At 51.7% G+C, this 26,541-nt stretch overlaps 1 protein-coding gene across 1 annotated transcript in view; it reads right to left on the reverse strand.

Annotated features, from left to right (window-relative positions):
* Window positions 1-3,976: 3,976 nt before the first annotated feature.
* The window catches only part of RXRA (retinoid X receptor alpha), an 82,869-nt gene continuing 60,304 nt past the window's right edge, over window positions 3,977-26,541 (reverse strand). Inside the window, exons 5-10 of the mRNA XM_026049468.1 lie at window positions 19,678-19,847; window positions 14,939-15,068; window positions 10,330-10,462; window positions 9,123-9,214; window positions 7,802-7,907; window positions 3,977-4,446 (exon numbers count right to left, since the gene is read on the reverse strand). Of these exons, the coding sequence (XP_025905253.1) occupies window positions 4,299-4,446; window positions 7,802-7,907; window positions 9,123-9,214; window positions 10,330-10,462; window positions 14,939-15,068; window positions 19,678-19,847 (779 nt within the window). The 3' untranslated portion in view covers window positions 3,977-4,298. The remainder of the gene's footprint in view (window positions 4,447-7,801; window positions 7,908-9,122; window positions 9,215-10,329; window positions 10,463-14,938; window positions 15,069-19,677; window positions 19,848-26,541) is intronic.

Below are 26,541 nucleotides of genomic sequence, written 5' to 3' on the forward strand. Positions count from 1 at the left end.
TGAAGGTTGCCCGTGGGCTGTAGGAAAAGGGACAGTGAGCGCCACGGTGGGACAGGAGCTTGCAATGGGATGGGCACCCCATGGTGGGATTGGACCCCATAGAGGGATGGGGACCCCACGGAAGGGTGGGGGTCCCACAGTGGGATGGGGACCCCACAGTGGGATAGGACCCCATGGTAGGACAGGACCCGTGATGGGATGGGGACCCCCATGGTGGAACAGAACCCATGAGGTCATAGTGAGAAGGGGATCCCACAGTAGGACAGGAATCCTACAGTGGGATGCGGATCCCAGAGTGGGATGGGGATCCCATAGCGGGACAGGACCCTGTGGTAGGACAGGACCCATGATAGGATGGAGACCCCATGGTAGGACAGAACCCATAGCCCCACAGTGAGATGAGGAYCCCACAGTAGGATGGGGATCCCACAGTGGAATGGAGATCCCATACCGGAGGAGGATCCACAGTGGGACAGGACCCACAGAGGGATGGGACCCTGCAGTGGCAGCCTCGGCGCTGCCGCCTGTCCCTGGCACTCGAGCATGGAGGTTTCCCACTGACTTCAGTGCAGAAAAGCTGCCCCAGCACCATAAYGAACAGAAGAGGACTTGGACCGAGTTATATTTTAAAATGCTCATATATTTTCTTCTTTTTTTTGCCTTTTTTCTTTTTCTTTTTTTTTCTTTTTTTTTYCACAATTCTAATACAATTGTTCATCAAAATACTGGCGTTTCCAGCAGCAATTYTTTTTTTTTTTTYCTTTTTTTTTTTTTTCCTTTTTCTTAAGTGAATAATAATATACGGTAGTGATTTCACAGTAAAACAGACCTGCGGGAACGCCGGATATACGTGACAAAAGACACCCCCAGACCAGCCCGCCCCCTCTCCCCCCCAAAAAAAAAGATTTTGGAAGCGGGGGAAAAAAAATAAAAAGTTCATTCCAAAAAATTATTTCGAAACAGGTTTCATATAAAGCCTTTAAAACGCGGTCAAAAGTTTCTCACTCTTCTCCAGTTCCCTGTCCCTGTGGTTGAACATTTACAGAGAGAAAGAGAAAGAGAGAGAAAAAGAGAGAGTTCATAACAATCTCTATAGCAGAAACAGAACAATCCAGAAAAGAAAATATCCAAGAATACGTAAGGGATAAAATTACATTTGTACAAAAATAGATTTTAACTTTATTGATGCTTTAGATATTTTTCCTTTTCTCTTTTTTTTTATTTTTTTTTCTGTCATTCTAAATTTTCGCGTATTTTTTTTTTTTTTAGCTATGCACCCCATAGCCAAGGCATCCATCGCTAAGTATTGGGAACTGCTAAAGCTATTCGACTCAAAACCACCTGCTGCTCAAAACACACACCCCCAAAAAAAAGAAAAATAAAAATCAAAACAGAACCAAAAAAGGCATCTTAAAATAGATGCATCTCCTTTGTCTCGAGTTATAAAGATCCGGATTTGGCGTATGCCAATTCGGGAAGGGGTTGGGATACAAAGTACTCGCTTACACGAAGCAAAAAATGTACGAGGAAAGGAAGAAAAAAAACCAAAAAGGTAAAAGAAAGAACTGACTTAAAACAAAAAAAAAAACACACACAAAAAAAGTCTGTAATTGCTACGGTTATAATATCTGTATATGTGAGTGAGGATATTTATACAGTGTATATATCTACAGTACATACATGTATACACACGCACATATATATGAGCTGAAACCAGGCCATGCGGGCGAGGTGGGGCAGCATCAGCCGGGAGCATCCCACGCTGGGCAGCGAGCCGGGCGCATCCCACGCCGGGCGCATCCCACGCCGGGCGCATCCCGGGAAGCGCGCGGAGCAGCCGCGGACGGGCGGCTGCGGAGCTGATGTTTGTGCTATCTTTAGAAAATTAAAGATCGTCCCACCGAACAGAGAGAAATGCAAAAAAAAAAAAAATAAAAATAAAAATAAATTCAGCAAATAAATCACCCAAATCAAAGCAGGTTTTTGCACGGGTACTAAGATCCGGTTAAATGCAAGTCCTACCTCTCTGTGAATAACGTGCTGCTGTTTTTTGAATTCTTTCGCTTTTACCCACATCTCACCTCTCCGAACAAGCGTGTAGGATATTTAGCATTACAAGGAGGAGGAAAACAAATTTAAAAAGTCAATTAAAAAGCCCCGAATGACGCAGAAGAGAAGCGAGAGGCTGGAGCGCGTGCGCAGACGCGGTGCTTTAAGGCTGCGGACGGGAGCGGGAGCTCCCCCGGCCCGGGGGTTTCCACGGCCGGGGCTTGTTGGGCATCAAGGGAGGGCGACGGAGCAGCGATCAGGGGGAAAAACTCAGGGCCAAGAGCCCGAAGCGAGGTCAGCCCCGCACCCAAACCCTCCTCTGCAAAGAAAAAGTGGTTCTCCCCGACGGAGAGGAGTGAGAGCGCAGGTTTATTATAGTGCAGGGCTGGCCGGGAGCCGCCTGCTCGTGTTTACTGGCACCCGGCATCTATTTCATCTCTCCTGCCTCGTTTTCTTGGCAAATTCTTCCCGGGTGAAGCTGTTTAATAATATTTTCGGCGGCACGCAGGCTGCGGAGGAAGCCCAGCCAAAAACGCTCTCCCCGCCTCGCTGGATTTGCCACTTCGGGCCGGCCTCAGGGAAAGTTATGACCTGAAATCCTGAGTATTTATTTAGCAGGGAGAGGGCCCTAGTCGCTGCAAGCCACAGGGAGCAAGAATTAGACTTGGGACCTAATAACTTATCGTCTTTTTTTAAAGCACAAGGGGAAAAAATAATAACGAGAGTGGTGGGGAAGCCCTTGGTGTGAAGCCAACCGCAGGCACCTCGCTCTTGGCTCCCAGCTCCTCCACAGCGCTCAGGACGGAGCAGCAAAAACCCCTCGACAAGATCCTTCATTGTTTGCTCTGCTTTTGCTCGTAAATTGTTTCTTAAATTAAAAAAAAAAAAGAAAAAAAAAAGAAAAAGGGCTCTGGAGGCGCCAGATTAAAGTGAAATAGTGAGGGGAAAGGGAAAGAGGCTGCGTGGCCGCCCCGCGGGGCGCGAGGCTGCGACGTGCGCGGGGGATTAGCGCAGGCGGCGGCGGCGCCAACGCCAAGAGCGAGGCCGCTGCCGCCGCCKCCTCCTCCTCCTCGCTGCCCAGCTCCATCCGCAAGGGCTGCAGAGGGGGAGGACGAGGCGCTGGAAACGCTCCCGCGGTGCAGGAYGCGGCTGAGCGGGATATGGGGCTGCAGGTGGTCTCCCGGCCATGGACACCCCCAAATCTGCCCCTCTATTTAAGTAACGGGCCCAGGCCAAGGGCTGGGGCAGCCGGGACCTTGCAGCATCCGCGCATCTCCCCATGGAGCAAGCAGAGCAGGGTCCCAGCTCTTGCTTTGCCGCTCATTAACTGCACAATTAATACCCGTGCGAGCACCCCGATTGCCACCTTGGAATGGGAACCGCTGCGTGYGGCGAGAGCGGCCTCCCCAATGGGTGCAGCCTCCTCGCCGCATCCCGGCCTCCCGCCTCCCCGCGGCRCAGGGGACCCGGAGCAGCCGGCGGCTCCATCCCAAGCGCCCCGGAGCAAACGGAGCCTCCGGAGGCRGCGCCGTCCCGCGCTGCCCTCGGCGCCGGCGGCTCCATCCGTCCGTCCATCCGCGCAGGTCGCTGTTGGTCTCCCCGCATGGGTCTTCGTTTGCACAGGGGGATTAAGATCAACCCCAAACCCTCCGCTCCATGGGGCGCAAAGCACGGGCAGCCCCGTGACTCACTTGTGGGGCACGGCCAGGCCGCATCTCCCTCGGAAAAGTAACTGCTCAGACTACTAAGAATAGCTGGAAACCAAAAATAGATTTTTTTTCCTCTTCTTTTTTTTTTTTTTTTTTTTCTCTCTCAAAAACTCCATCCTCTGAAAATAGCCAGCTGCAATCCAGCGAGTTAAACCCTTCCCCGTGGCTCGTGCGAGCCCTGCTGTCCATAAGGCCAGCTGGCACCGTGCCCAGCACCAGCCCCATAGGGCCCCGCGTGGGTCCCCAAACCCGCCCCGCGACGGCTGGCGGCGAGAAACGCTCCCTTTCCCACTTCTCTAACATCTACCGCAGGGAAAGAGCTACCGGATCTTCGGAGGCAGCAGCGACAGCGAGTGACCGAGGGTGAACGTGACGAGGAGCTCGGGGTGCCGCCCCGGGAGCGGACGGAGAGGAGCAGACGGTGTCTCCAGCAGCGGGGACGGGAGGCAGGGAAGGGGCCGGGGCGGCGAGGGGGGAAAAGCGGAGGCGGGAGCCCCGGGAGGCCCCGTGCGGCGCTGGGGAGGACCCAGCAGCAGTTCTCTAAGTCATTTGGTGAGGCGCTTCCAGCATCTCCATGAGGAAGGTGTCGATCGGCGTGTCCCCTATTAGCTTGAAGAAGAAGAGGTGCTCCAGGCATTTGAGGCCGATGGACCGCAGCGCAGGGAGACGGAGCAGGAGCTTGGCAAACCTGGGGAGGGCAGGAGACAGCGGGGTTAGGGAGCCCGGAGCTGCAGCGCTCCCGGCGCCGCTCCGGGGTGGACACGGAGGCCAGGATCTCTCCAGCTACCAAAAGCACAGGGATAAAGCCAGAAAAGTGACRCCAGGCCTGGAAGATCCAGCTGTGGCAAAGAGGATGCGCACAAAAACCAGCTGGAAGCCAAATCGGGAGTCAAATAAGCGCTAAGGGCAGTCGCCCGCAGACTGGGGAGCACTGCTGGCCTCGTGCACGCGGGYCCCACTGCCTGCCCCTCTGCAGACACCCCGAGTGCCCCAAAACATCTGCAGCCTCCTTGGACGACAGCCGAGGAGCCCACGGAGCCGGCTCCGCGCTGGCATYGCTTGGAGGCTGCTCGGGGAGGGCTGCAGCCAGCCCCGAGGATGAGGAGGGATGAAGGAGATGCGGAGCGCGGGGATCACACAGAGCCGAGCGGCAGAGGCGCCTCGGGCAGCCCCGCGCCGCAGACGTCACTGCAGGACACCCGCTGGGACCTGCCTGCAGGGCACCAACGCGGGTGGGAGGCACCCCAGCAGCTTCCAAGCAACGTGTCCTGGGGGCACCCGCAGCGTCCCCTGCCCGGCACGGTGCCGGGCTCAGCCCAAAAACCCCTTTCTCTGCAGAGCAAAGAGAAAACCACGGGCTCCCCTGCACCCCTCTCATCCCGTCCTCACGCAGGAGYCACGCCAGCTCCATGGGGTCTCCATTGGGGTGTCCCCTCCCGTGTGCACCCCAAGGCCTCTGCACGAGCGCGAAGGCAGGAAAGCTCCTTTCCTCACCAAGGGCACCCGGGTTTGATTTTCCTGCTACACAATCAAGGCTGGGACACCAGCAACGCAGCCCAAYGGGCAGAACCGAGCCAGCACGGGGAGAAGGGGGCTCTAAAATATATATATATACACCTAGAGAGCGACATGCACAAACACACAGATATATGCGCACACTTCCCTCCCCCTCCTGCTTTTTTTTCCTTTTTGCTGAGCTGGCGAGAACGGTGGGACAAGAGCCAGGAAAAACAAATCAGTCCTACCATCCCATTCAGGAAGTTTCACTTTAAACCAAACCAGATGATGGCTCCAGCCCTGGGATACGTTTAACTGTGAGATAACCAGCCCGCAGCGCCGCGTGCCAGCGCCGAGGCCGGCAGGGCAGAAAAGGGCCCCGCTCACCCGCGGCTGCTCCGCGTCACGTACACACCGTGCCCTCCGTGGCCCAGGAGCCGGGGGTGTCCGGAGGCGGCGGTTTAGTCCTGGGAATGTTTTCCTTTGTCTCGCCGCTGCAGAGAACCGTGTCGGGTGCCACGGTGGAGCTTTTTTGGGTGGCATTTACGTGGAGCTCCATGCTCGCGGGCTGCTTGGTTGGGATTTTGCTGCGAAGGGCATCGGATCGTCGGTAGCGGCGCCGGCTTGAGCCCGCGTTTGCTCAGGCGCAGGAAGAGCTCGTTTCCAGCCCCAGATGGTGATCACATTGTGCCATTAGGCCGGGAGGATGCAGAGCGCTCCCGAGAGCTCTGCTCCAGCTATTGTGCAAGCCTGGATTCCCAGCGTGCRGATTAACCCTCCCGAGGCAGCGGGGTTGGCTCCGCTGCTGCCCTGTGCCACCAGAGAGGCCGGGGCTAGCGGGGCTCAACACGGGGCTCTCACCTACAGCCTATGTTGCCCCTAAAACTTGTTGCAAAAAAGGTGTCAAGATCCCCTTTATGGAGGGAAGCTGAGGCGCAAGCTGCCCAGCTCAAGGCTTTCCAAGCCAGTGGGAGATCATCCCGGTAGAGCCCACGGTCCAGGCGGTTGGGTCTAAGCTGCTCCCTGCTGGATCACTGACGTAGCACCCAGGGGAGCAGATCTGGACCCCATCTCCACAGCTTCGTGATGGTTTGGCAAGCTAAGAGTGGGCACAACTGGAAGCGGTGACCGGAGCGGCCGCGCACTCCTGGGATTTGTCTCCGTGTTGTCCCATTCCCAAGCCACAGGCCAGGCTGCAGGAGCAAAGCTGCGGGCCTCGGCTGCGGACACTGGCTGCCTGTTCGAAGCTGAGAGCGCTTCCCACGGGGCAAATATTCCAAGAGAGCTCCTGGCTGGACATCCAAGTGCAGCTCTCCTTGTGCCGTTTGCGGCTGGCTGCGCATTTGGAGCCCAAAGGGGAGCAGAGCTCCTCAGAAACATCACAACAGCCCCAGTCCCGGATCTGGATTTGCTTGGGGCAGGGGGGTGCAATTTAACAACGCTTTAAAGAAGGAGCTTTACAGCTGGCCTGGGGTCCAAGCAAGCTCAAGAGAGGGAGGAGAGGTCATCRTCTGTGCTCTCTGCACCACCATCATCACTCATTTCCCCTCCTAGCCACAAAAATCAAGCACACCCAACAGTATCTTCATCCTCCTCTTCCCTTCCATGCAACCCAACCGTGAAGGGCCAAGAAGCCCCTGAGCAGCAGCCTGCACATGGACGTGCACAGCAGCGGGGCACTGATCTGCCCACCGAATCCACTGCTCTCACAGCAGCCTCCAAAACAAAACAACCCACCCCGATAAGCAARGGCAGGAATGCAGGTGAGATGCAAATCCTACTTGCTTTGGGCTGTTTTTCCCCATATTTCTGCCTCGGCAGTGATACCAGCAGTAGTTTCCAGCGCTTTGCTTGGTTTCTTAAAAGACTGTCAGTAACTTAACTGGCAGTTGCCAGCTTCAGGCTGTAACTGGGAAAATGCGCCCWCTCAGCCTCGGAGTCGTCCAGGAAAGCATTCCTAATTCCCCCTCCCATTCCCAGCTGGATTGGGGGAGGAGGGGAGGGGAGAAGAGAGCATCAATTGAGGCTTTCACTTCCCAGCAATGATGCTCATCTGCCACTGAAAATTAACTCCGTGTGTGTCTTGTTTTTGCTGTGGTTTCTTCGCAGTGGTTTCCAAAAGGGAAATGAGACCCATTCCCCCATGTGCTCATCCCGCTGCTGCGGCAGCGGGAGCCGGGACGCTCCAGGTCTCGGCACTGCCTTTACCAGTGACCTGCCCTGCTGCAGCGGCTGCGTCGCTGCCCGCGCCTCGCCTGCCATCTGCTACCACGGGAACCAGCATATCTCTCCCCTTCACCCTTTTCTAAGGATGTCCACAGCAAAAGCAGGTAAAAATAATCAGTTTTCCCTGCAGGGAGCTACCCAYACTCAAGTGGCTTGGCGATATAAGGGAGGCAGCACTCGGGGGCATGAACAAGCAGGAGCAGCAGGTTATAACCTGGAAGATGGGCTCGTGGGACCCCCCAGGCAGCAGCACCACTTGCAGCAAGTCTTTAGAGGCTGCCCACGGTGCTGGCGAGGACGTGGCACCCGCGGCAACTCACCTGCCGGGCTGGTCGGGGTATTTGTGTTTGCAGTACGCCTCCAGCGACGCGTACACCTTCTCCCGCAGCGCCTCGACCTCAGCAGGGTTGGAGAGGCCTTTGGAGTCTGCGAAGCAACAAAAAAAAGGTCAGCCAAAAGGGGTGGGAACTTCGAGGGAAGCATGAGGCAAAGGCAAGGGGCACCGCTGGACTCATAGCCAGGTGACTGTGCAACCACCTCTACCCTGCCGGCCACCAAGAGCCCAACCAGACCCGGGTACAGGGCCCTGTGGTTGCAGGGTCTCAGCCCAAGGTTATCTTGGRCACTATCCTAACCCCTCAAGACCTTACAGGTCGGCCCTACTGTTCTGTTCCACCAGATGAGACAAACCCCAAGCCTATTCTGTCCCATTCAGTGGTTCTGACACCTCAGCCAAAGACTTTAGCTCCCTCCCAAGCCATGGCCTCGTKGAATTTCCCCCTCCAGCTTGAAGCACCATGAAGCAGGGCTGAAGGAAAAGCCCCTGTCCTGGCAGTTCCCCCATGATTCAGGGCCCATCTGCAATCCCAACCCGTTGCAACCCTCCCAACGGGGCTGCAGTGGGAGGAGAAGCCAGGGCTGGTTTTAGTTGGGTGAAAGGGACAGGCAAGTGGCATCCCCAAGCCCTGGCACCATGGGAAGCGCTCCAGCTTCCTCTTCTTTTACCATACAAGGCTACTCCCCAACTACAGACAACAAATTACTGATGATTACAGTAAAAATAAAGTTGAAAACAAGGAGCCACTGAACCCTGCTAGAACAAACTGGCCTCAACAGGGTGGGAATAAAGCAGAGAAGGGACAGTGTCCATGCACAACACGTCCCTCCTGCCAAGAGCAGCGCAGGGCACACGGCTGTAGGGAGATGGGGTGGCCCTAGATTCTGAGGTTGTACCCTAAGTAATCTAACGTGAAACCATTTCTACAGAGTTGAGGACAAAAAAAAGTTACAAGTTGTGGACAAAAAGGTTCTTGCCTGTGTATTTTATGAGCCTGTTTTGTGAGCTTCACCCCTTCCAGGMTCTGCAGGCGATTCATCCCAAAACCCGGCAATAAAGACACTAAGATTTTGAGATGGGGAAATAAAGACAATATTATCCATGCTCTAACGTTGCCCTAATCTCAGATTTGTCTTAAAAAGGTGTTCAGAGTCACATTTGCCTCTGTTCACACCCATCTCTTCTGTCTGTCCCTGTCCTTGGGGTTTGGTGCCTACAGCGATTTGCCACGGGGGCTTGGAGGAGCCCAAAGGACAGGGCATCTGTCAGGAGAGGGCTGGAGAAGAGAAGACAAGGGCAGGTACCGGGGTTGAAGAGCACGATGGCTCGCAGGCAGCCCAGCTCTGTCTTGTCCATCTGCATGTCTCGCATTTTTGACACGAGTTCTGTCAGTACTCTGCAAAGAACACACCAAAGAAAAAAGAATGACAGGTGTCAGTGTTAAAAAGAAATGAAAAATCAGGTGTCAGACCCAGAGTGAGGTCCTCCAGGGCGTGTTTAATGAAGTCATGGGACGGGGTTTGTTTCTACCAGCTCAGGAAAACACCCTCATTTTCCTCCTGCATCAAAAATAGTTCATTAGGAACATCAATAGTTCCTGTGAGATACAAAGGGGAACGTACGAGCTGGCTTCGTACTTCGTACATTCACTGAGAGGCTCTGGCACTACAGAAAGCTGCCTAAAAATAAATTAAAAAAAAAAAAAAAACAGGTATCTAAAAGCAATTTCCTCTGCCAGTAATTTTTATTAGTCCCTTTGCTCTTACTGCAGGTGCTGGGCTTGAAATATTTTCCACTCATTGCCCAGGTTTTCCTGTTGGATCTTGCGGTGAAGTCACATCTTGCACTAATGACCTCACAGAAAACAAATGATGTCACCCAGGTCTGAAGAGCAATTTCCTTGCAAAGCAAAGAACTGAGGTGGTTTGGTTTGAACTAGGCCACCTCGGGATGAGTCTGGGGCAAAGAAATCAGCCACAATTTAAGCAGTGCCTGGAGCCACACTGTGGGTCCTATACTCTGGAAGCTGCTGCTTTGACACACTTTTCCAAAGCATAAGATTAAAAGCAGCCCTTGGCACATGCAYGTGGAACCCGCTGGGTACTTTTGGTGAAAATATAACCATACCTTCATCCAATTAAAGATGAAAAGAAATAAATGAGTGGCCTAATCATAACATTAYAAGCCATCTGGACCCCATGAAAGGGCTTTGATTTACACTGGGCATTCCTCTCAGTGACTATTTCGGGCTCCAGGTTTCTGCATGTTTAATGTTCCTGCCTGCAGCAAAGACCGCTGCTTGTGTGAAAACACTGTGGGATGGACGCACCTCATCTTGGGCTCTTCTGACCAAGAACTTATCTGCAACCCACCTCCATCTGGACCTCAAGCAGGCTGCAAGATGGGGAAAGGGTAGCGCATGATGTGGGGCAGACCCATGGAGAGATGGAGATGTCTAGGGAAGATGGACTGAGGTGCAATGTCCACCACCCAGCCCCACCACCTTCCCACCTGTCAAAAATGGCCCCGACGCCAGCGCTGTGGGCGCTGTTCCGATGCACGTGGAGTCCGGTGGCTAAGAGGATCCCGTCTTTCACGGCTATGGAGCGGTGGGAGAAGGAGGCGATTAGGAGCTCGTTCCAGCCTGGAAAGGAGAAAACAACCAAGGACACACGTTAAGAGTCCCGGGGCCGTCAGCAGGGGCAGGGATCAGCAGTGTTACTTCTCTGGCACTGTTCTTCCCTAAGAAGAGAGGAGATGATCACTAAAGATCTGCCTTTGCTACAGTCCCCAGGAAGCTGCTAGATGTTGGAAAGTGGGAGAACTTCCCCTGACACCCAACCCTATCTTGGATGTTAGGAAAGGAAGAAAAGTCCGTAAGCAACCAAGGCACTAAAAACATAATAAAGGAAGTGATTTCCTTTATAGTCCTTGCAGGCACTACTGCAAACAGCTCTCCACCCCATTCTTCTCCATATCAATCCATGAGTGGGTGTGGGGCCTTGCAGCACTGATCTGACCTTACACTCYGTGCCTGGTAGCAGTTAAGGAGTTATTAACGCTTTCTAAAGGCTAATTAGGCTTATTTCTAAGCCACAGCGAGGCACACAAGTTCACTCGTCATGACTCAGCCACGTGAACGTGGACCATGCAAGCTCCTGCTGAGATTTGTTTCCTCTGGCCACCTACTTCAGCCRTAAATACTATCTTCAGAACTATGCTTGCACTGCAACTACTCCATGGAGGTCCTACACCCAAAACTGCTCCATCAAGGTCCTTCCCACGTAGTCACTGCTTTCCAGAGCTGCTAGAAAAGCAGCATTTGTTGCATTTGTTACTGGATGTGCCTCTTCAGACATCCTCTAAGCCTGGACACAAAGGGAGTAGTTGGAACTAGCTACGAATTGGAAAGAGAAGGAAGAGATGACTTCCCTCCCAGACGCCCAGTTCCCTATTCAAACTTAGCACTTTTTCAGTTTCTTAAATTTGTTACCAGCTGAGTTTAAAAGTGCCAGGAACAAACCCAGAACAAGCCAGCTTGAAGGGTTGAAATTTCAATGACTTTCAAGCAGGCATCTGCAATGAGACGAGATAGGTTTTATGCAACCCTGGAGAGTCTCTCACTCCTCCTGGGGCTGATATATTGGGTCTGAAAACATTGAAGTTCACAACAAAAATTGCTAGGTTGGGTCCAGAAATCTCAGGATATTCGATTTTTTTTTTGCCTTTTTTCCATGCTAGAAAAGCAAGACAACGGTATCCTTCGTTTGCTCTCCAGCTGCAGAAATTCTCCTGCCTTTTCTTGCTGACTTGTGGCTCACGAATAAACTCAAGGTCCATGTGTGCTGTGTTTACCCACTGGCGCAGAGATGGCTTGTGCCATTTGAAATGTTGACAAGGAATAAAGTTCACTGTTTCCTAAGTGGCTACAGGACGTTTCCACCCCAATCAAGCGAACATTTATTTGGCTGTTCACGGGGTGGGGCCTGGCACTTCCAGAGGGATTGCAGCACCATGAAATACTGGGAGAACCGAGAGGACACGGGACACGAGGAGCTCGGTTTGGGCTGAAACAAGCCCAAACGCAGTGCTTTGGGGCACAGAAACCCTGTCCCAAGGAGCTGAAGGGATAAGGCAGGAAGCAGGGGGAAAATTAAGTACCACCACAGGTAGCAAGATGAGTTAGACTCAAGTTTGCCCGAAGAGTTTTGAACTTCAACCCAATAGCTGAATAAATGGAGATCAGCTTCCTAATCCCTTCATTTCAAGCAAAGCACCTGCAGCCCCAAGGATGCTTCTGCTCACCATGGGTAAAGCAGCTAAGCACAGTGACCACACAGCACAGCGACCACTGTCTTGGCCCATCTTGCTACCAACCTTCCCCCCTCAATCCTACAGAACAAATTTCAGCCCCAGACATACAGTTTTCTGCCCTTCTTTGCAGACCATCCTCAGTACCAAGAAAACTGCAGGCAACTACCTCAATCGTGTCAGGTTTGGGGGGAGGGAAAAAAAGAAAACCTGAGGAAAACAGGCTTGAAAAAGGGGCATTTCCTTCTCCTTTAAAAATCCCAGAGCAAAGATTTTTAAATGATTCAGGATTCCCAAGGAAAGCACATCCAGCAGCGCTCCCGCAAAGCCGCGCGTCCCACTTCATTTTGCCTCAGAGGATGCATGAATGAACCTGACTAACGCTCTTAGCTAAATTTTAAGACTTAAATATTTCATGGGCAGCTGTTCTCAACAGGCCGCTCGCTGCACTTAATAATAGATAGAGCCACCGGTTAAAAGACTTTGCAGGGAGGTTATCTGAGGCCCCACTCGAGCCCATCCCGGCTGTTCCTGGTGCTCTGCCCTGCGGCCTGCAGCCCATCCTGGGCATGGAGGCCACTGCAGTGGAGGATGCAGAGGGTCCACAGCCCCCTTCCCCACTGAGCAGGCCCAGGAGCCCCAGTTTGGGCACAAAAACATCAGCAAAGGGGGCTGGAGCCTTGATTTCAGCAATAGATAGGCTTGATATGAAACAGGCTAAAAAAAAATAGGGTATTATTTAAAAAAATAATATGCAATCACATCAAAGCAAGAACATCGGGTCATCAAGGCTCAGATTTAGAAGGTACTTGCTGCCTTCTACACGGAACACAAATCCTTGAACTGTTGCTGTGGTGGATCTCCTTTCTATTCACATGAGCGAAACAGCTCTCCGAGGGAGGCCAGCTCTTCCTTGCAGCATTTGAAGAAAGGAGATTTCTCCAGAGATTTCTTTGGATGCTTTTTCACTCATTCCCAACAAGCAGCTCTAGGGACCCCCTTCAAACCTGCACCCGGTCCYGTGCCAGCTGCACAAGCCCCAGCGTGTTGGGCCTGCAAGCGCAGGGAGCATCACGACCAAAGAGCAACGAGGACACACAATTCCGGCTCACAGCTCCATCCTTGATCCAGAAAATTAATAAACCCCCCCAAATTTCCCATTTCCAGATGACTGTCGTAACCACGAGACAAAACACGCAGCTTTAGCATTGCATTTTAACACGTTAGAGCAGAGGAAACTCTACACCCGTAAGTGGTGGGACTTAATTGCCCAGAAACCACCGAGGCCAAGGATTGCACTGAGATTCCAGGAGGAACCAGATATTTGGAGAAAGGGTCAGGCTATGCAATTATGCTAGTTAAGAGCCAATGAAAAAACTGCAGAAATATCACTATTCACACATTTGGGCTACAGTCATCCTCAACTGAACAAATAAAAATCAGGGTGACCACTAGTATTATGTGGTAGGAAGGAAGAAAACCGTGACCCCAGCATCTTCAAGCTTGGAGCCTTTTTATCTTTTCCTGAAATTAACTGGACAAATAGATCATGGACTAGCCTATTTTGGCAATTCTTAATTTTGTGGTGAAGTGAATGTCTGGGGACTTGATTCTTAATAAACTTTGCTGCCCAAATGCAGAGGCAACTATTTTGTGGCATACAGCTTCCAAGCAGCAAGATATCAGAAATACTGTCATTAAAGTAGGTCAGTAACAGCCCTTCTGTAAAGGCCATTACACCRAGGTCAGACCATGCAGAGAGGAGCACACACTCTGCAGGTTTTYCCCTTCTAAAAATCCTTACAAAAGGGTCTTTGGGGGAAACAACAGAATCATTAAAAGTAGCAGGGGAGTCACTTTATTCAAAAAAACAAACAAAAAACTCCACTTAACTCCTGCCTTCAAGTAGTTCAGAGGTTCTGCTTTCAATTGCCACGTTGAGAACTGGGCATCACAGCCAGTCGTCACAGCCTTTTCATTTCCTCTCCCAGTTTCATCCTTCATATCAAGGATTGCCATTTAATGGAAGTGGTTTCACGTGTCCCACTGACAACTTGACTTCCTCTTTGTTTAAGCAAGAAAAAGTCCTCCACCGCGTCAAGCCGCAGCCTGCTTAATCACTTCTCTGATGACGGGCGCTATGCAAACAGCTCCATGCCTAAAATGCACCCATGGCGAGTCCTGCCTGCCCTTGATTTTCTGCCYTCCCTGGTCTTTGTGCATAATCTGCCAGCAAGAGGAGCCTGAATTTACTTAATGGAAGAAGGCCCTTTTCACAGCTAACTGCTTTTAACCTCCCCAAGCCTCCATGCCTGCAGGCTCCCTGCAGCGCAAGGAAATTTAAAATAAGCCTGGAGAATTTTATTTTCATCTTGGTGGGTGGGAGAGGGCGGGTTACGTGTTTTTCTCCCCTTTCTGTTTTTAATTATGATCAAACATCTTCTATGAGATTTCACGGCGTCCCAAACCCACTTCTCTTTCAAGTCTCCGTTTGGGAGGAAGATAGTGTGCAGCTCCCTTGATTTAAATAACCCACCAGGCACCTCTGAGAGCCTTGGAGCTGAAGCCGGGCCGTTTTCCAGCTGATTGGCAGCTGGTGCAGCATTTTGGAGCACATTCAGTAACACATCCCTTGGGGCTTCTTAAAACCTATTTAGCAATTGAATAATCAGGGGCTATTATTCAGAAACAGCTTTAAGTTGCAAGGAGTTAAATCTGAGCCTAATACCGCTCGTTTGCAAGATAGAACCAGCCTGGAGCCTTGATGGGGTTCGTCCTGGGTCCCTGCGGAGTGACCCTTCCCACTCACCTGCTCTGAGCAGGATGACTTGGTCATCCAGGGGCAGCTCGGAGAAGTGGGGGATCCTCTTGGCCCACTCCACCAGCGTGAAGAGCTGCTTGTCCGCTGCCTGGCATATGTTTGTCACTGGGTCATTGGGCTGCAAAGAGAAGGAGAGGCAAATGTTGAGAAAAATGTGGAGTGGGAAGAGGAGGAGAGACCGAGCAAGCAGCTCAAGGGGATCCTGCCCCTGGGCTGTGTTTAGCTGCATTATTTTGTGTCCAGGCTAAATTGCAGAAAGGCAGGAGAAAAGAGGACTCAAAAAGCAGCAATAATGGGGGCATTACAGACAGGGAGAACCCCCTTTCTTTTGAAATATTACCCGGTAACAGAAACCATCTGTTCTCCAAGAGGACCGTCTGCCTAAACAGAGCAAATCCCTGTTTAAAGGAACTGCTAACAGCTCAAGTGGGCTTGTGATTAGGAACTGGCCGAGACTGTCTAGYCCTGGTGAAGAAAGACCCTGCCAGTGCACAAGTGTGTATGTAAGGTTTACCTCTCCAGACAGGGATGTATGAGCCCCTCTGCATACCCCAYGGTAATCCCCGCTGCTTTCTAGCGGCTTTGATTGTACAATTATTTTTCTTCCATGCCCTTAAAAGAGCAGTTTCAAAGGCAGAGGAGGAGGAGTGTTTATGTCACCTTTGGATTGCACGGGAACGGGGTGTGAATCCAGGCGGGCCGGGGCAGGAGCACGCACCAACGCCAGCAAAACCTCTCCCTCCTTCTACAGGCTCAACTGCAGCAGGAAAAGGCCATTCCTCATGGAGAGTAGGCTCCATTATATCAAATACCTCCCCTAGATCAAGCTGATGAGAGCCACACGATTTAGACATCTGTGTCCAACCGCGTGGCCTCTTCAGCTGTTCTTCCCCTTTTTCACCTGCCTCTTTTCCACCAGCCACACTGCTAAACGCCCGCTTCTCCTCCCAGTTATTTTCCCAATACAGCAGCTTTCCAAAGCACATGCCTGGCACGGACACCACACGGGGCATTCCCATGCCCTGTCCTGCACCCCAAGCTGCAGCTCTCCCTCTGCATTCCCAGAGAGGGCTCACACAGTGCCATTCCTGGGGATGCTCCTGGCCCCAAGGGGCGAGAAGGGAAAGCAGGCAAGCAAAAGAAAGGCGGTCAGGGAGCAAAAGCCTCTTGAGGTTATTTTTTTTCATTTTTTCTTGTATCTTTTGCTGGCTGCTTAAACAGAGAGCTGCTTAAACACCCATAAGAAATAGAGAAACACTACTTCTGGAGAGGCTGCAAGTCCAGCAGCAAAACGCAGCCCCTCGCTGTTACTCACCAAGGGTCCAAGCCCCTCACCCCAGCGAGGGCTCTGCTCTGGCATCCCTGCAGAGCCACCCTAGGGACCCTTTGCCTGGATCCGCTCTGCAGCTGCCGGGCAGCAAACGCCACCCGGGTGCCCCTATGGCCAGGGCTGCTGCTCCTCGGGGCTTAAAATAACCAGCATCTGGCAAGCTCAGAGGCAGCCGCCTTCAAAGTATTTTCACCTGTTGCTTGCAGAGATGGATGGCAACGGGCTCATGTTCGGTCTCACTGCTGAGGAGCTGGGACTTTGTTGGGGGATTTTTCCCTCCTGGCTCTGACCCAAGTGCTCAGGCTCAGGGTTGGTGAGTTTTGCCTCAGGAACTACTGCTTTTCCCAAAGGGGAGATGTGAGGAGGGACTGGGCTGTCCCCTGGCAGAAGGAGGGAGAAAAGCAAGCTGGATTTCCTCTGGACAACAGGGTTGTCTAAACCAGGTGTGAGGAGTTTTGCAAGATTAGGTGTTTCACAGGGAACATGAGGAAAGTCAGTGCTGGCAGGTGTTTGAAGGGGTGCTTTAGCAAAACCTGATGTTTTTGATAAAGCTTTTGTTGGGGTTTATTCTTCTGTGTCGGTTGGCTCCATCTTTAGGACTCTGGTGCTTCACAGCACCCTGCAAGGTTGGAGTTTGTCAGCAGCTTCAGGAAGCCCCTGGGCATGCTTGAATTACCCCTCGGGCCGCAGTTCCAGGAACCATCGTGGTGTTTCCCGCCAGCATTTTAATCACTGTAGCTTCAGAGACAGCTGACAGTATTATTTCTTCAAGCTCAAAGAAGCCTGCCCGCCTCCAAGAAGGCATCTACCAAGCAGGGCTAGAAGCCCTCTGCATGCTTGGTAAGCAAATCCCCGCCTGCAGTAAATAGCCAGGGCACGGTGCCGGCGTGTGACAGGATGAAAGGACACTCGGGCACCTGATCCTGCTGGAAAACAGGAGCTTGGAGACGTCTTCCAGAAAATAGTGACTTGAAACCAGCTGCTCAAAGGCCAATTAAGAGCTAATGGGGAGAACACCTCTCAGTTACCGGCGTTGCCTTTCAGTGGCCAGGAGCCCGTCCAAGGTGGTGCTTGTGCTGCAGGAGCCCAGCTTCTCGGCTGCTGGGGACACGGGCTTGGGTGGAGAGGCAAATTCATCCTTGTGTGCCATCTTGCTGCCGAGAGAGAGGGGGGATGCATGGAGAGCATCCAGCTCTCGAGGGGCAGGGGAGCACGCAAGGGTCTCAAGGCTTCCTTGGGCACAGGCCATGGAGCAATCCCACAAAAACGCCCACTCGGAGCTTGGGAGAGACTTGTCCACTTCGCTGCTGTCACAAGTCTGTCAACTGTCACAATTAGCCGCTATTTGTGCTGGCTGAAGAGCTGTTATCAGGGGCTCCCAGGTGCAATTATTTCAAGTGAGTGTTTTAGTGGCAGTCATTGAAAGGCCAAGTCTTGGCAAGCTCCCACCACGCAGGGCAGCACATCCCTCTGCCGGAGCTGCTCCCCGCGTGGCTCAGAGCCCTCCTCTCCTGCGCCTTGTCACCTTGCAAGGATCAGACCCTCCGTCCTCCCCTTCAGCCTGTGAACGTGCCCTATCTGCTTGGGGGACAGCAAGGTGGCCTGACAGAGCTTTGCCTCCCATGGCTCTCACCCCATACCCCCATACACAACCCTACCATGCTTCACCATSGTTAGACACTGGCACAACCCAAGCGCCCTCCCGTTACCAGCTTKGAAACCTGAGCTAAAACCCCACAGCTGCTGTCCTGGGTTGTAGCAAGTGGGAGAAATCAGAGCCTGGCAAAACGGAGGGTTTGCAGGCCAAGAGCAGCAGTTTAGGAGCGTGTGGCAGGGAGGGGACGGTCACAACCATGACAGGACCTGGGAGAGGCAACCTTAACTCCCATGAGTGCCACCAGCTCCGTCCAGCCTGGCACAGCCCAGTGGAAATGTCCCGGCAAGGCTGGAGCTGCCCAACTCGCTGAAGCACCAACACATGGGGCACAAATAGAACATACACGAAGCTAATAGCAAACAGCTTCTATTTTAGTCTGTGTTCAGGACTGAATTTGCCTCTGTTTCCCTCTCACCGGCTCTCGAGCAGGCCTGGGGGACGGCTCCAGCTCCCCTCTAGTCACTGCGAGCTGCTCATCTCATACATCTGCCGAACCTGCTACAAATGCCACCTCGCCAAGAGGAGCTGCTTGACAATAACAGGGCGTTTCAACAAGCCTCCTGCTCCTATTTAGATGCAACACACATCCCCGTTCGTGGTAACGCGTGTTGAATTATGCAGGAACCAGCTTTCAATTTGCTCCGAGAGGCTGACGAGACGCGGTGCCAGACGAAGCCATTTATTTCAGCTCCCTCTCTGGGGGTTGTTTTCAAGGTGGCTACAACTCCCCTCAAGTATTTTCATCCTGACAGAGGTCGGAGCCCCTCCAACTCCATCAMTAAACCCAGCAGAGCTGCCTCTGCTGCTTCCTCCCCAAGAGCCAACTGCAGCTTTACAGGGATGGGGACCCTGCGCTGCTTCGTCAGGATGTATCGCAGCCTGTGGCACTTACCTGAGCCTCAACCACAGGCAGACACCCCTCCATCCACTCCTAGAGAGTTTAATTTAGGAATCATCTCTGTCCTAAGCAGTACATTAACTTTAAACAGCCTTGCTTAACAAGTTAGCCATAAGGTACTCTGGTAGGTAAAGGCCAAACAGGGCATCCCAGAGAGGCACTCAAGACTTGGGTCCCTACAGGGAACAGCCTGATCTCCTACCCAACCCTGCCAGATAAAGTGTTCCCTACTTGGGCCTTCAGCCTCATATGAAGAGAGGGTGAGGATGCTTTCCCTCTTTGCAGCTTCTCAATCCTTCCCTATTTCACTTGCCATTCGGATAAGGTCCTCTTTGAGCCCAGTGCTCCTAGCAGGCTCAGAGATCGTCCACRCCTCTGATTACAATAAGAAATTAAAAGCTAACTTCTCTATGAGGTTTTCCCTTGTGAGAGCTAAGCTGCACTACAATGCAGCACTTGAGAAGTCATGCCCTGATTTTATAGCTCTTATCTCTTTGCACTTCGGTTACAAAGGTGGGTTTATATGGTTGGACTATGAGCTCTCCGGAGCACGAAGCGTCTTCCTGGCTTGTAGCACTAAGGCTATAACCAGAACAAACCCTTCTCTGTGAGCCCTTTTCACTACACCTTACGATATCTGTGCCTCTCTGCAGCTCTGGAAACAGGACCCGTCCCTTCAGCTCCGAGACAGAAACGCCCGGCGTGACAGGTCACACACTGAAAGCAGGGCTGCTTTCCTCACGCTTTCATTTAACTCGTCCACAGAGTCTAAAGCACGGTTAAGAAGCTGCATTTCAGAACCCTACTTGAGACCCTTAAATGCTCCCAAAACGAGGCCTTACCGAGCTGGGCGTCAAGCCCATGTTGGCTTCAATGTACGTCTCTGTCTTTGGCTCCACTGCAAGTTCAGCTTCCAGGATCTTTTCCACAGGCATGTCCTCGTTGGCGCTACTTGTGGACTCCACCTCGTTCTCGTTGCGGTCCTTGCCTCTCTGCCTCTCTTCCTGCACAGCTGCAAACAGACACGAAAGGGACAGCGTCAGCCTTGGGTGCCCCACACCAGTGCCGATGGYTGGGGATCCCACAGCTCCACGGGTTACTCAGCCCTGGAAACCTAATGCAATCATGGACCTCATGGCCCATAGGACCATCTGCTGCCTTCTTCTCCATCTTGGCTTTTCCATCAAGAGCATCAATGGGACACGGTCCTGGGGACAGCCACCGTRCACACGGGAGCCCAGCAAAGGACACGGCTCCAGCTCAGACCTGTCAAACACTGCTGGAAGGGCCCCGTTTATAGAGGCAGAAGTCCTAGAAACAGAAAAGGTTAAAGACACATGATGAGAAGCAAAGGAAGCGACGCAGTGAGTCGCTGCGGGAGAAGGAAGTGGTTGGGCACTGATACAGAAGAAGAAAATGAGGTGAAGTGATAAGATGAGGAAGAGAAATTGGTGAGTTTAAAGCACAAGTCCACAGTTCGACTGTCTTTTGATCCAGCTAGTGCTGAACTTTCAAGGCTGCACCATTTTCATGCAGTGAAATCTAGCTCCTTGGCTCTGTTCRTGATGCTAATGACCAACAGAAGGCTCTTGGTGGCCTTATGGTAACAGGGATCTGCTGTCATGTGCTCTCCATAAACCACGATCGAGACTTTGTCCCAGAGCTCTTTCCACACAGACAGGAAAGACCTGTCCCAAATCCCCTGCAGCAGGAGTCATCCAGCCAGAGGCATGTCACATGCTGATGACTTCATGTCTGAAGAGCACGGAGATGAAAAATGCTCCCTAGATGCTAATAACGTTATTAACTCTCTTCTTTTGAAACCAGTACCCACACTTTCACTGAACCTAGAAAGCAGCTTCATGCAGACAGCTGCACTTGTAGTTTCTTTTTAAGTTATAACACAAAATCCTCTACATTTAATACTCTTCTGCCCATGGTCATTTCCCACAGCACATTTTAGCATATTCTAGCTCAACAGAGCTCAAGCAATAGGTGTTTCTGTCTCTTGGCATGAGAGATGCCTCCTTTAATTTATCCAGCTCTTTGTTCAAGACTCAATGAGACATTCAGCAATACAGAAGGGCCACTGCTCATCCTAAGGCTCTACCTCTTTGCTGAATTTGAACCTGGTTAGGTGACGTTAAGAGAAAACAGCAGGGGCACAGATACTGTTCCAGTGAAATCAGAACTGCCTGTAACACAATAAGGCCTTATAGATAACCAGTGAAACCAGCTCCGTGCCAAGTGCGAAAACAAAATCCATAATGTAAGATTTATTTCTTAAAATACAGGAAATTAAAACACATGCTAAAAACAATATCCTATATGGACTCTGATCGTATTAAGTGAACTCCACCCCAGCATGAGAAGGCCYGGGGCTGGTTTCCACAGGTCTAACCCCCTTCCTGCAGCTATCAGCAGTGCAACGTTGCCGCGTGCTGCAAGTCAACAGACCTGATTTTGTTTCTGTAGCATTTAGACACCTTCAATATGAGAGTTGCTATGCAGAAAAATAAGGTTATTTTTGCAAACAGAGCTTAAGTTTACCGWGGTACAGAGGCTCACACTGTTTCTTGGCTGGCTTTTCAGCCCCACGTAGATTGCTATCGATAAAACYCACAGATTTGTGTCAAGGCTTCTGTCCATACTGAAGCTGCCTGACGTGGAGCCTTCTATTTACTTTTTCAGGTACATTTTCAACATAAAGCCCTGCTTGAATTTCTTGTCCCCACCCCTCCTCTTGTCTTCCCAATCACAAGAATGCTAGAAAAATTTGCTTCRTGCCAACCCTTCCTTCAACTGCACAGATGCCCTAGAACTCCTTTGGGCACATTAGAACAGATAAAACAGCTATTGAATAACAGAAAAGCCTGAGAGAAAGGCAAACCTTCAGCAAGCGGGATTTCACCAAACGACTTAAATGCCAAAGATGTGCTGCACAGTTAGAGCAGGTCTCAAGGAGAAAGGTACAACGCGCGGTTCCTCGCTCAGAGAGCTAACAACTGCAAAAGGACAGGCCTGCCGCCCGGGGCCAATCCGTCAGGAAGGGATGTTATTCCAAAAGACACATCCCCRCTCGCCTGCAAGCACTGGGATTCCTCGGAGAGCTCTGCAGAGGTCAAATGGGACGGTGGCTCCTTATAGCCCTTAAATCTACAAATCTCAACCCCGACGAAACCAACAGGAGCGTCCTCGGATGGGAGGAACCAGACCCCCTTGGGCGGTGACGAGRAGAGACGGTCTCGGAGGACAGCTTGGGTTCTGCTGGCATTCGAACGGGCTTTGCTTGTGATTAAACTGAATCTTGCTGATAYAAACAATAGACGGAGGAGACAGATGGAAAGAGATTATACGCCTAAGTACTCATTTCTATCGACCTGGGTTTAGAGCTGCTACATGAGAAAATTTGTCCTGCTGTTTGCTATGGGGCTGGTCAGCAGAAAGCTGACTCATCCGAGCCTGCTTAGGCCAAATCTAAATCCCCGGCCCTCTGCCTTGCCCAGCTGGCTGCCTGCAGCAGTGACACGCCAGGCAGAGCACATGGCAGAGTGTCCCCCAAAATAGGCTGGGTCCAAAGGCAAACCAAGCCCTTGCCAGGGAAGCCGCTACCTGCTCTGCTACTTGGTGCGTGCAGCATCTCTGCAAAGGCAGGACGTGCCTGGTATCCCCTGTGCCCACCCTGAAGCAAGACTGATCTCTGTCCAGCCCTTATTCCTGTGCCAATATGTGCCAATGCTTCCTGCAGACTCATCCTCCTGAAGCCCAGCTGCATGAAAGCAGCACCCGCTTGCTCTCCAAGCACCCCCTGCCTGGAGGAGGGATCCCTGCCCTCCCTGCACCCAATTTCATCTCGGTTTGCACTGGCAGGACCTGTCTTGCTCTGCTCCGCAGCAAAACGGCCAGTCTGTTTCCTTCCCAAGGAAAGCCCGGGCTGAAGCAGCACGCTACCAGTCTATCATCTYGCCGCCTTCAACCACAAGCACATCCTGAGAACGAGGCACTCGGCGGCACAGCACGCTCTGATTTTATCGGCGCTGCTCTCCTGTCACCTCCTCTGCAGGGCGAGAACAGGAAGCCACAGATTTGACAGCCGGGAGGTAACACGGACGGGGGTTTAACTGGGACTTTGCTGCCTGCCTGCGGAGCGGGAACGTTGCCCGAGCGCTGGGTCACCTCGCAAAGAGAAGGGCAGGCGCATGCGACGCGCGGCGGAAAGGCCAAGCGGCTGCACGGAAAGGTCATCCCGAGCCTTCCCGCTCCGGCGCTCCGAGCAGGAAGCAAGAGGCRGCTGCAGGAGAGCTCTGATCCGCTCACACTGGCAGGAGCACAGATGAGCCCGCTCCGCTTTCCCGGCTTCATGCAGGCGGATCGGCTCGCAGGAGAGCGGGCTGAGGAACCTGATGTGCTCCGAGCTTGGAAACGGTGCAAGGCACCACCCAAGCCCTGTGTTTTTGGTGGCTGTCTGAAAGGTTTTTGAAGGTATCAGTGAGACAGCGACTGCTCTGCACGTCCGCTCATTTCAGCCCCTTGTTCTCCATCCCCAAGCAGCAGCTCTTGGAATCAAGTGGGAACRGCTCCATTCTTCATGCAACCAACAGACTCACTCCTGCAATAGCTTTATGCCTGGTCTTAGGTATAGGCAGGACATCTTGTCCATGTGCACAYGAACACCCCTCATCAGCACAGTCAGGGGGTCTTCCTTGCTCATCAGTTGTGGTTCTCTCCAATTCTGTCTTTAGGACCAAGGGACTGAATCCGCTTCCATCAGTTCTCTGCTTTTCTGTTTTCAGATTGACTAGAGAGTATTGCGGCCACTCCAGTGGTATCAYGTTCAACACATTATCCTGAAAAAAGAATCAGGGATTTGCAGGCTGCATTCAAGACTGGCAAACTTTGAGCTCCAAGACTCCATCGGGATACATCCATGCACCAATCTCGGCATCCACTGGCCTGATGTTCAGAAGTTCGGCAGAAGAGAGGGGACATCCAGGCTGCAGGGAGACATCCCCATTTCAGAAGAGGAAAAGGCCATCTGTTTTTTTCAGATRCAAAAAAATTAGCACGTGGGGTGGTGGAAAGAAAGAAGGAGCAAGGTTTCAAATAAATGGACAAGTCTGGGGTTTTTTTATCATGCAGTATGGGATATGAGTGCAAATGAAAGTCTTCAGCAGCGAGGACAACCTTCTCCATAAAGACCTGGGGGCCTCATCTCTGGAATCCACTCCCCACTCCCACCAAGGATTAGTCACAAAGAAAAGCATGGTGGAGCTGACCAAAAATACATTTTTTCAAAGGGATTTTTTTTTTCTGGGAGTTGGGCTTCTCTTTGGCTTTCCTTCTCTTTTCATTTCTTTAAAGAGAAAGGGAAATACAAACTTGGGAGCTGCAGAGCAGCTTGCCAGGTAATACTGAAATGGGAATACCTTGTTCTTCTTGGCTTCCCAGATGTCTTGTGGGCCGGGATGGATGGTGCTCCATCCCTGTAACACAGTAAAATTTAGAGACAAAGATCATTATATAACTTGGAGTTTGTTTGCTTCTGCTGGGCTATGGGGGATTCTTCTTTCACATAAATTGTAAAGTTACAAGTTTTGTCTTGTTCTCATTTAATAACAGTCCTCTCTTGAGGGTAGGGAGAAATTCCTTTTGAGCAACAGTGGGAAAATTAAGGATTTACTCATGAACCCCAGTGGGCATTTTTACAGAGGACTTCACAATGTGCAGTTATCTGATGCTTTCTTGGTGTCAMAAGAAGCTAAAGCAAAGCGAAGGTGGAGAAAAGTGACTTGTTTCTTCAACCCAAATTCTCTCTGGTGGCAGGGCCAGCACACACTTACTTCAAGAAACAAAATAAATATTTTTGTTTATCTGATGTCCTCTTCCCTCTTATCTTGCATGTGAGCATTCGATGGGATCAACCTTTAAGACGGTGATATTCTCCGTGATTTTTCTGGCCATGGGGATGACCCAGCACTTGACCTACAGCGAGGCTCTGCTCATCCTAAATGCAGCAGGTGAAGCAGACACTTTGCTTGCCAAAATCCATCCCCAAAAATACTCTTGTGCGAGGCAAAGCAGTCCCAAGCTGTTATTACACCAGTCCTGTCTGACGCCTCCTGTTTTCAGAGCTGAACTTGTGCATGTTCTTCTCCGTGTTGAYGACTGTGCCAGCGCTTTCATTTTTCTTCAAGGAGATTCATATGGTTGAGAGGTTGTCAGTCTGATTTTCTTAATGCATGGGAAGCACGAAAACCTGAAAACCACTTGAGGAGAAAAAAAGATGCTGCAGAGAGGGAGCTCTAAGAGGCAGCCCCTCCTCCCCAGCTATGTCTCAGCCGAGCCAAGGACAGAAGCCTCTTTTCCGTGGCACCTGATGAAGAGGTTCTTGTGTTCTTCTGCTTGATTTGGCTTGCGTTTGCCTAAGGCTGGTTGCTGTCACCTCTCATCTAGAGCTCTCAAGCCCATCTGCACTTCCCCAGGCCGTGGCACAGCGAGATATGGAGCCCCATGTGTTAAGACCACTTCTCTTTGGCACCCTCCTTTTTAGGAGSGCCTCATCCCGTGCATGGCAGATGAACCTCAAGTGCCCAAGCCTGAGGGCTGATGTGACAAAAATGTCAGTTCTGCCCAGTGTCAGCGTGTGGATCGATACCCAACGTGCTGCCTTTGCTCCTGCTTCTACACCTAAGACCGACAGCTACGCGAGCGGGTCCAAGTCCACGGCAAAGTCAACTCCCAACCTAGCTCAGTTGCCTCAACCTCTTAGAGCGCATGGATTCAAACCAGCTGTGGTTGAGTAATGAATTTGGCAGCTGCGGGAGAAGAACAAGATGACCACGGAGGCTGCGAGGAGGGCGAGGAAGGCACTGCTGGCAAATTTCTGGAGCACCACCAATTCCTGTCATTTCAGCACAGACCTCRTGATGAGCATCACGAAGGCCCTGTGTCTGAGTCATGTGAATAGCCAAAACCCCAATCTTCCTTCAAAAGCTTCCTTCCCTTTTTAAGTGTCGGGCTTGCAGAGAGAAATCTGATACTCCRATCTGCAGAGTAATTGGTTAAAAAAATAAAAAGATAAATAAATCAAACCCTGCTATCCCTCCCATTGCGCTGCCCTGAGAAACCTTCCATGGCCACTGCGCTTTTGTGTCCAAGGAATTTTAATAAGGGAAGCAAGAGGGACAAAAGGGACAAGGTTTGCCACCGATGCGACTGTCAGAATGAAGTGGGGGTTTTTTTTGAGAGCCTCCATCAGGAGGAGGATCACAGCCTTGTTTGTTTGCTCAGAGCTGGAGGCTACGGCAGCCTGTAATTACCACTTACCCTGCGTTAATACAGATGAGCGCCCGCTCCCGAGACCAAAATCTCTCCTTCCAGGAATAATAACGGGATGGATAGCCGTGCTTTGTTTCTTTTTGTAGGGGAGAGGAAGAATAAAAGCACTCCTAGCAAAAATTATCAAATAGGTTGTGCTTGGGGGAAGAGATACAGCCTTTAAATTCCCCGAGCCCAGTGCTCACAACTGGTCAGAAGCTCCACTCTGCAGAGCAGGATTAACTGTGGTCCAGGAAGGCCACCCCTTCTCCCCCACCAAAAACAGCCACATGCCCCAAGGAAATCCCGATTCCAGGATGCACCCAGACCTACCTGCTTGTCAGCTCTCGCTGGCAACAGAGGGACTTCAGGCAAAGATTCAGGTGTTA

The sequence above is a fragment of the Nothoprocta perdicaria genome, unplaced genomic scaffold (genome assembly GCF_003342845.1).
Source record: "Nothoprocta perdicaria isolate Ctin4 unplaced genomic scaffold, notPer1 scaffold_6, whole genome shotgun sequence".
In the NCBI taxonomy this organism is placed as follows: Eukaryota; Metazoa; Chordata; class Aves; order Tinamiformes; family Tinamidae; genus Nothoprocta; species Nothoprocta perdicaria.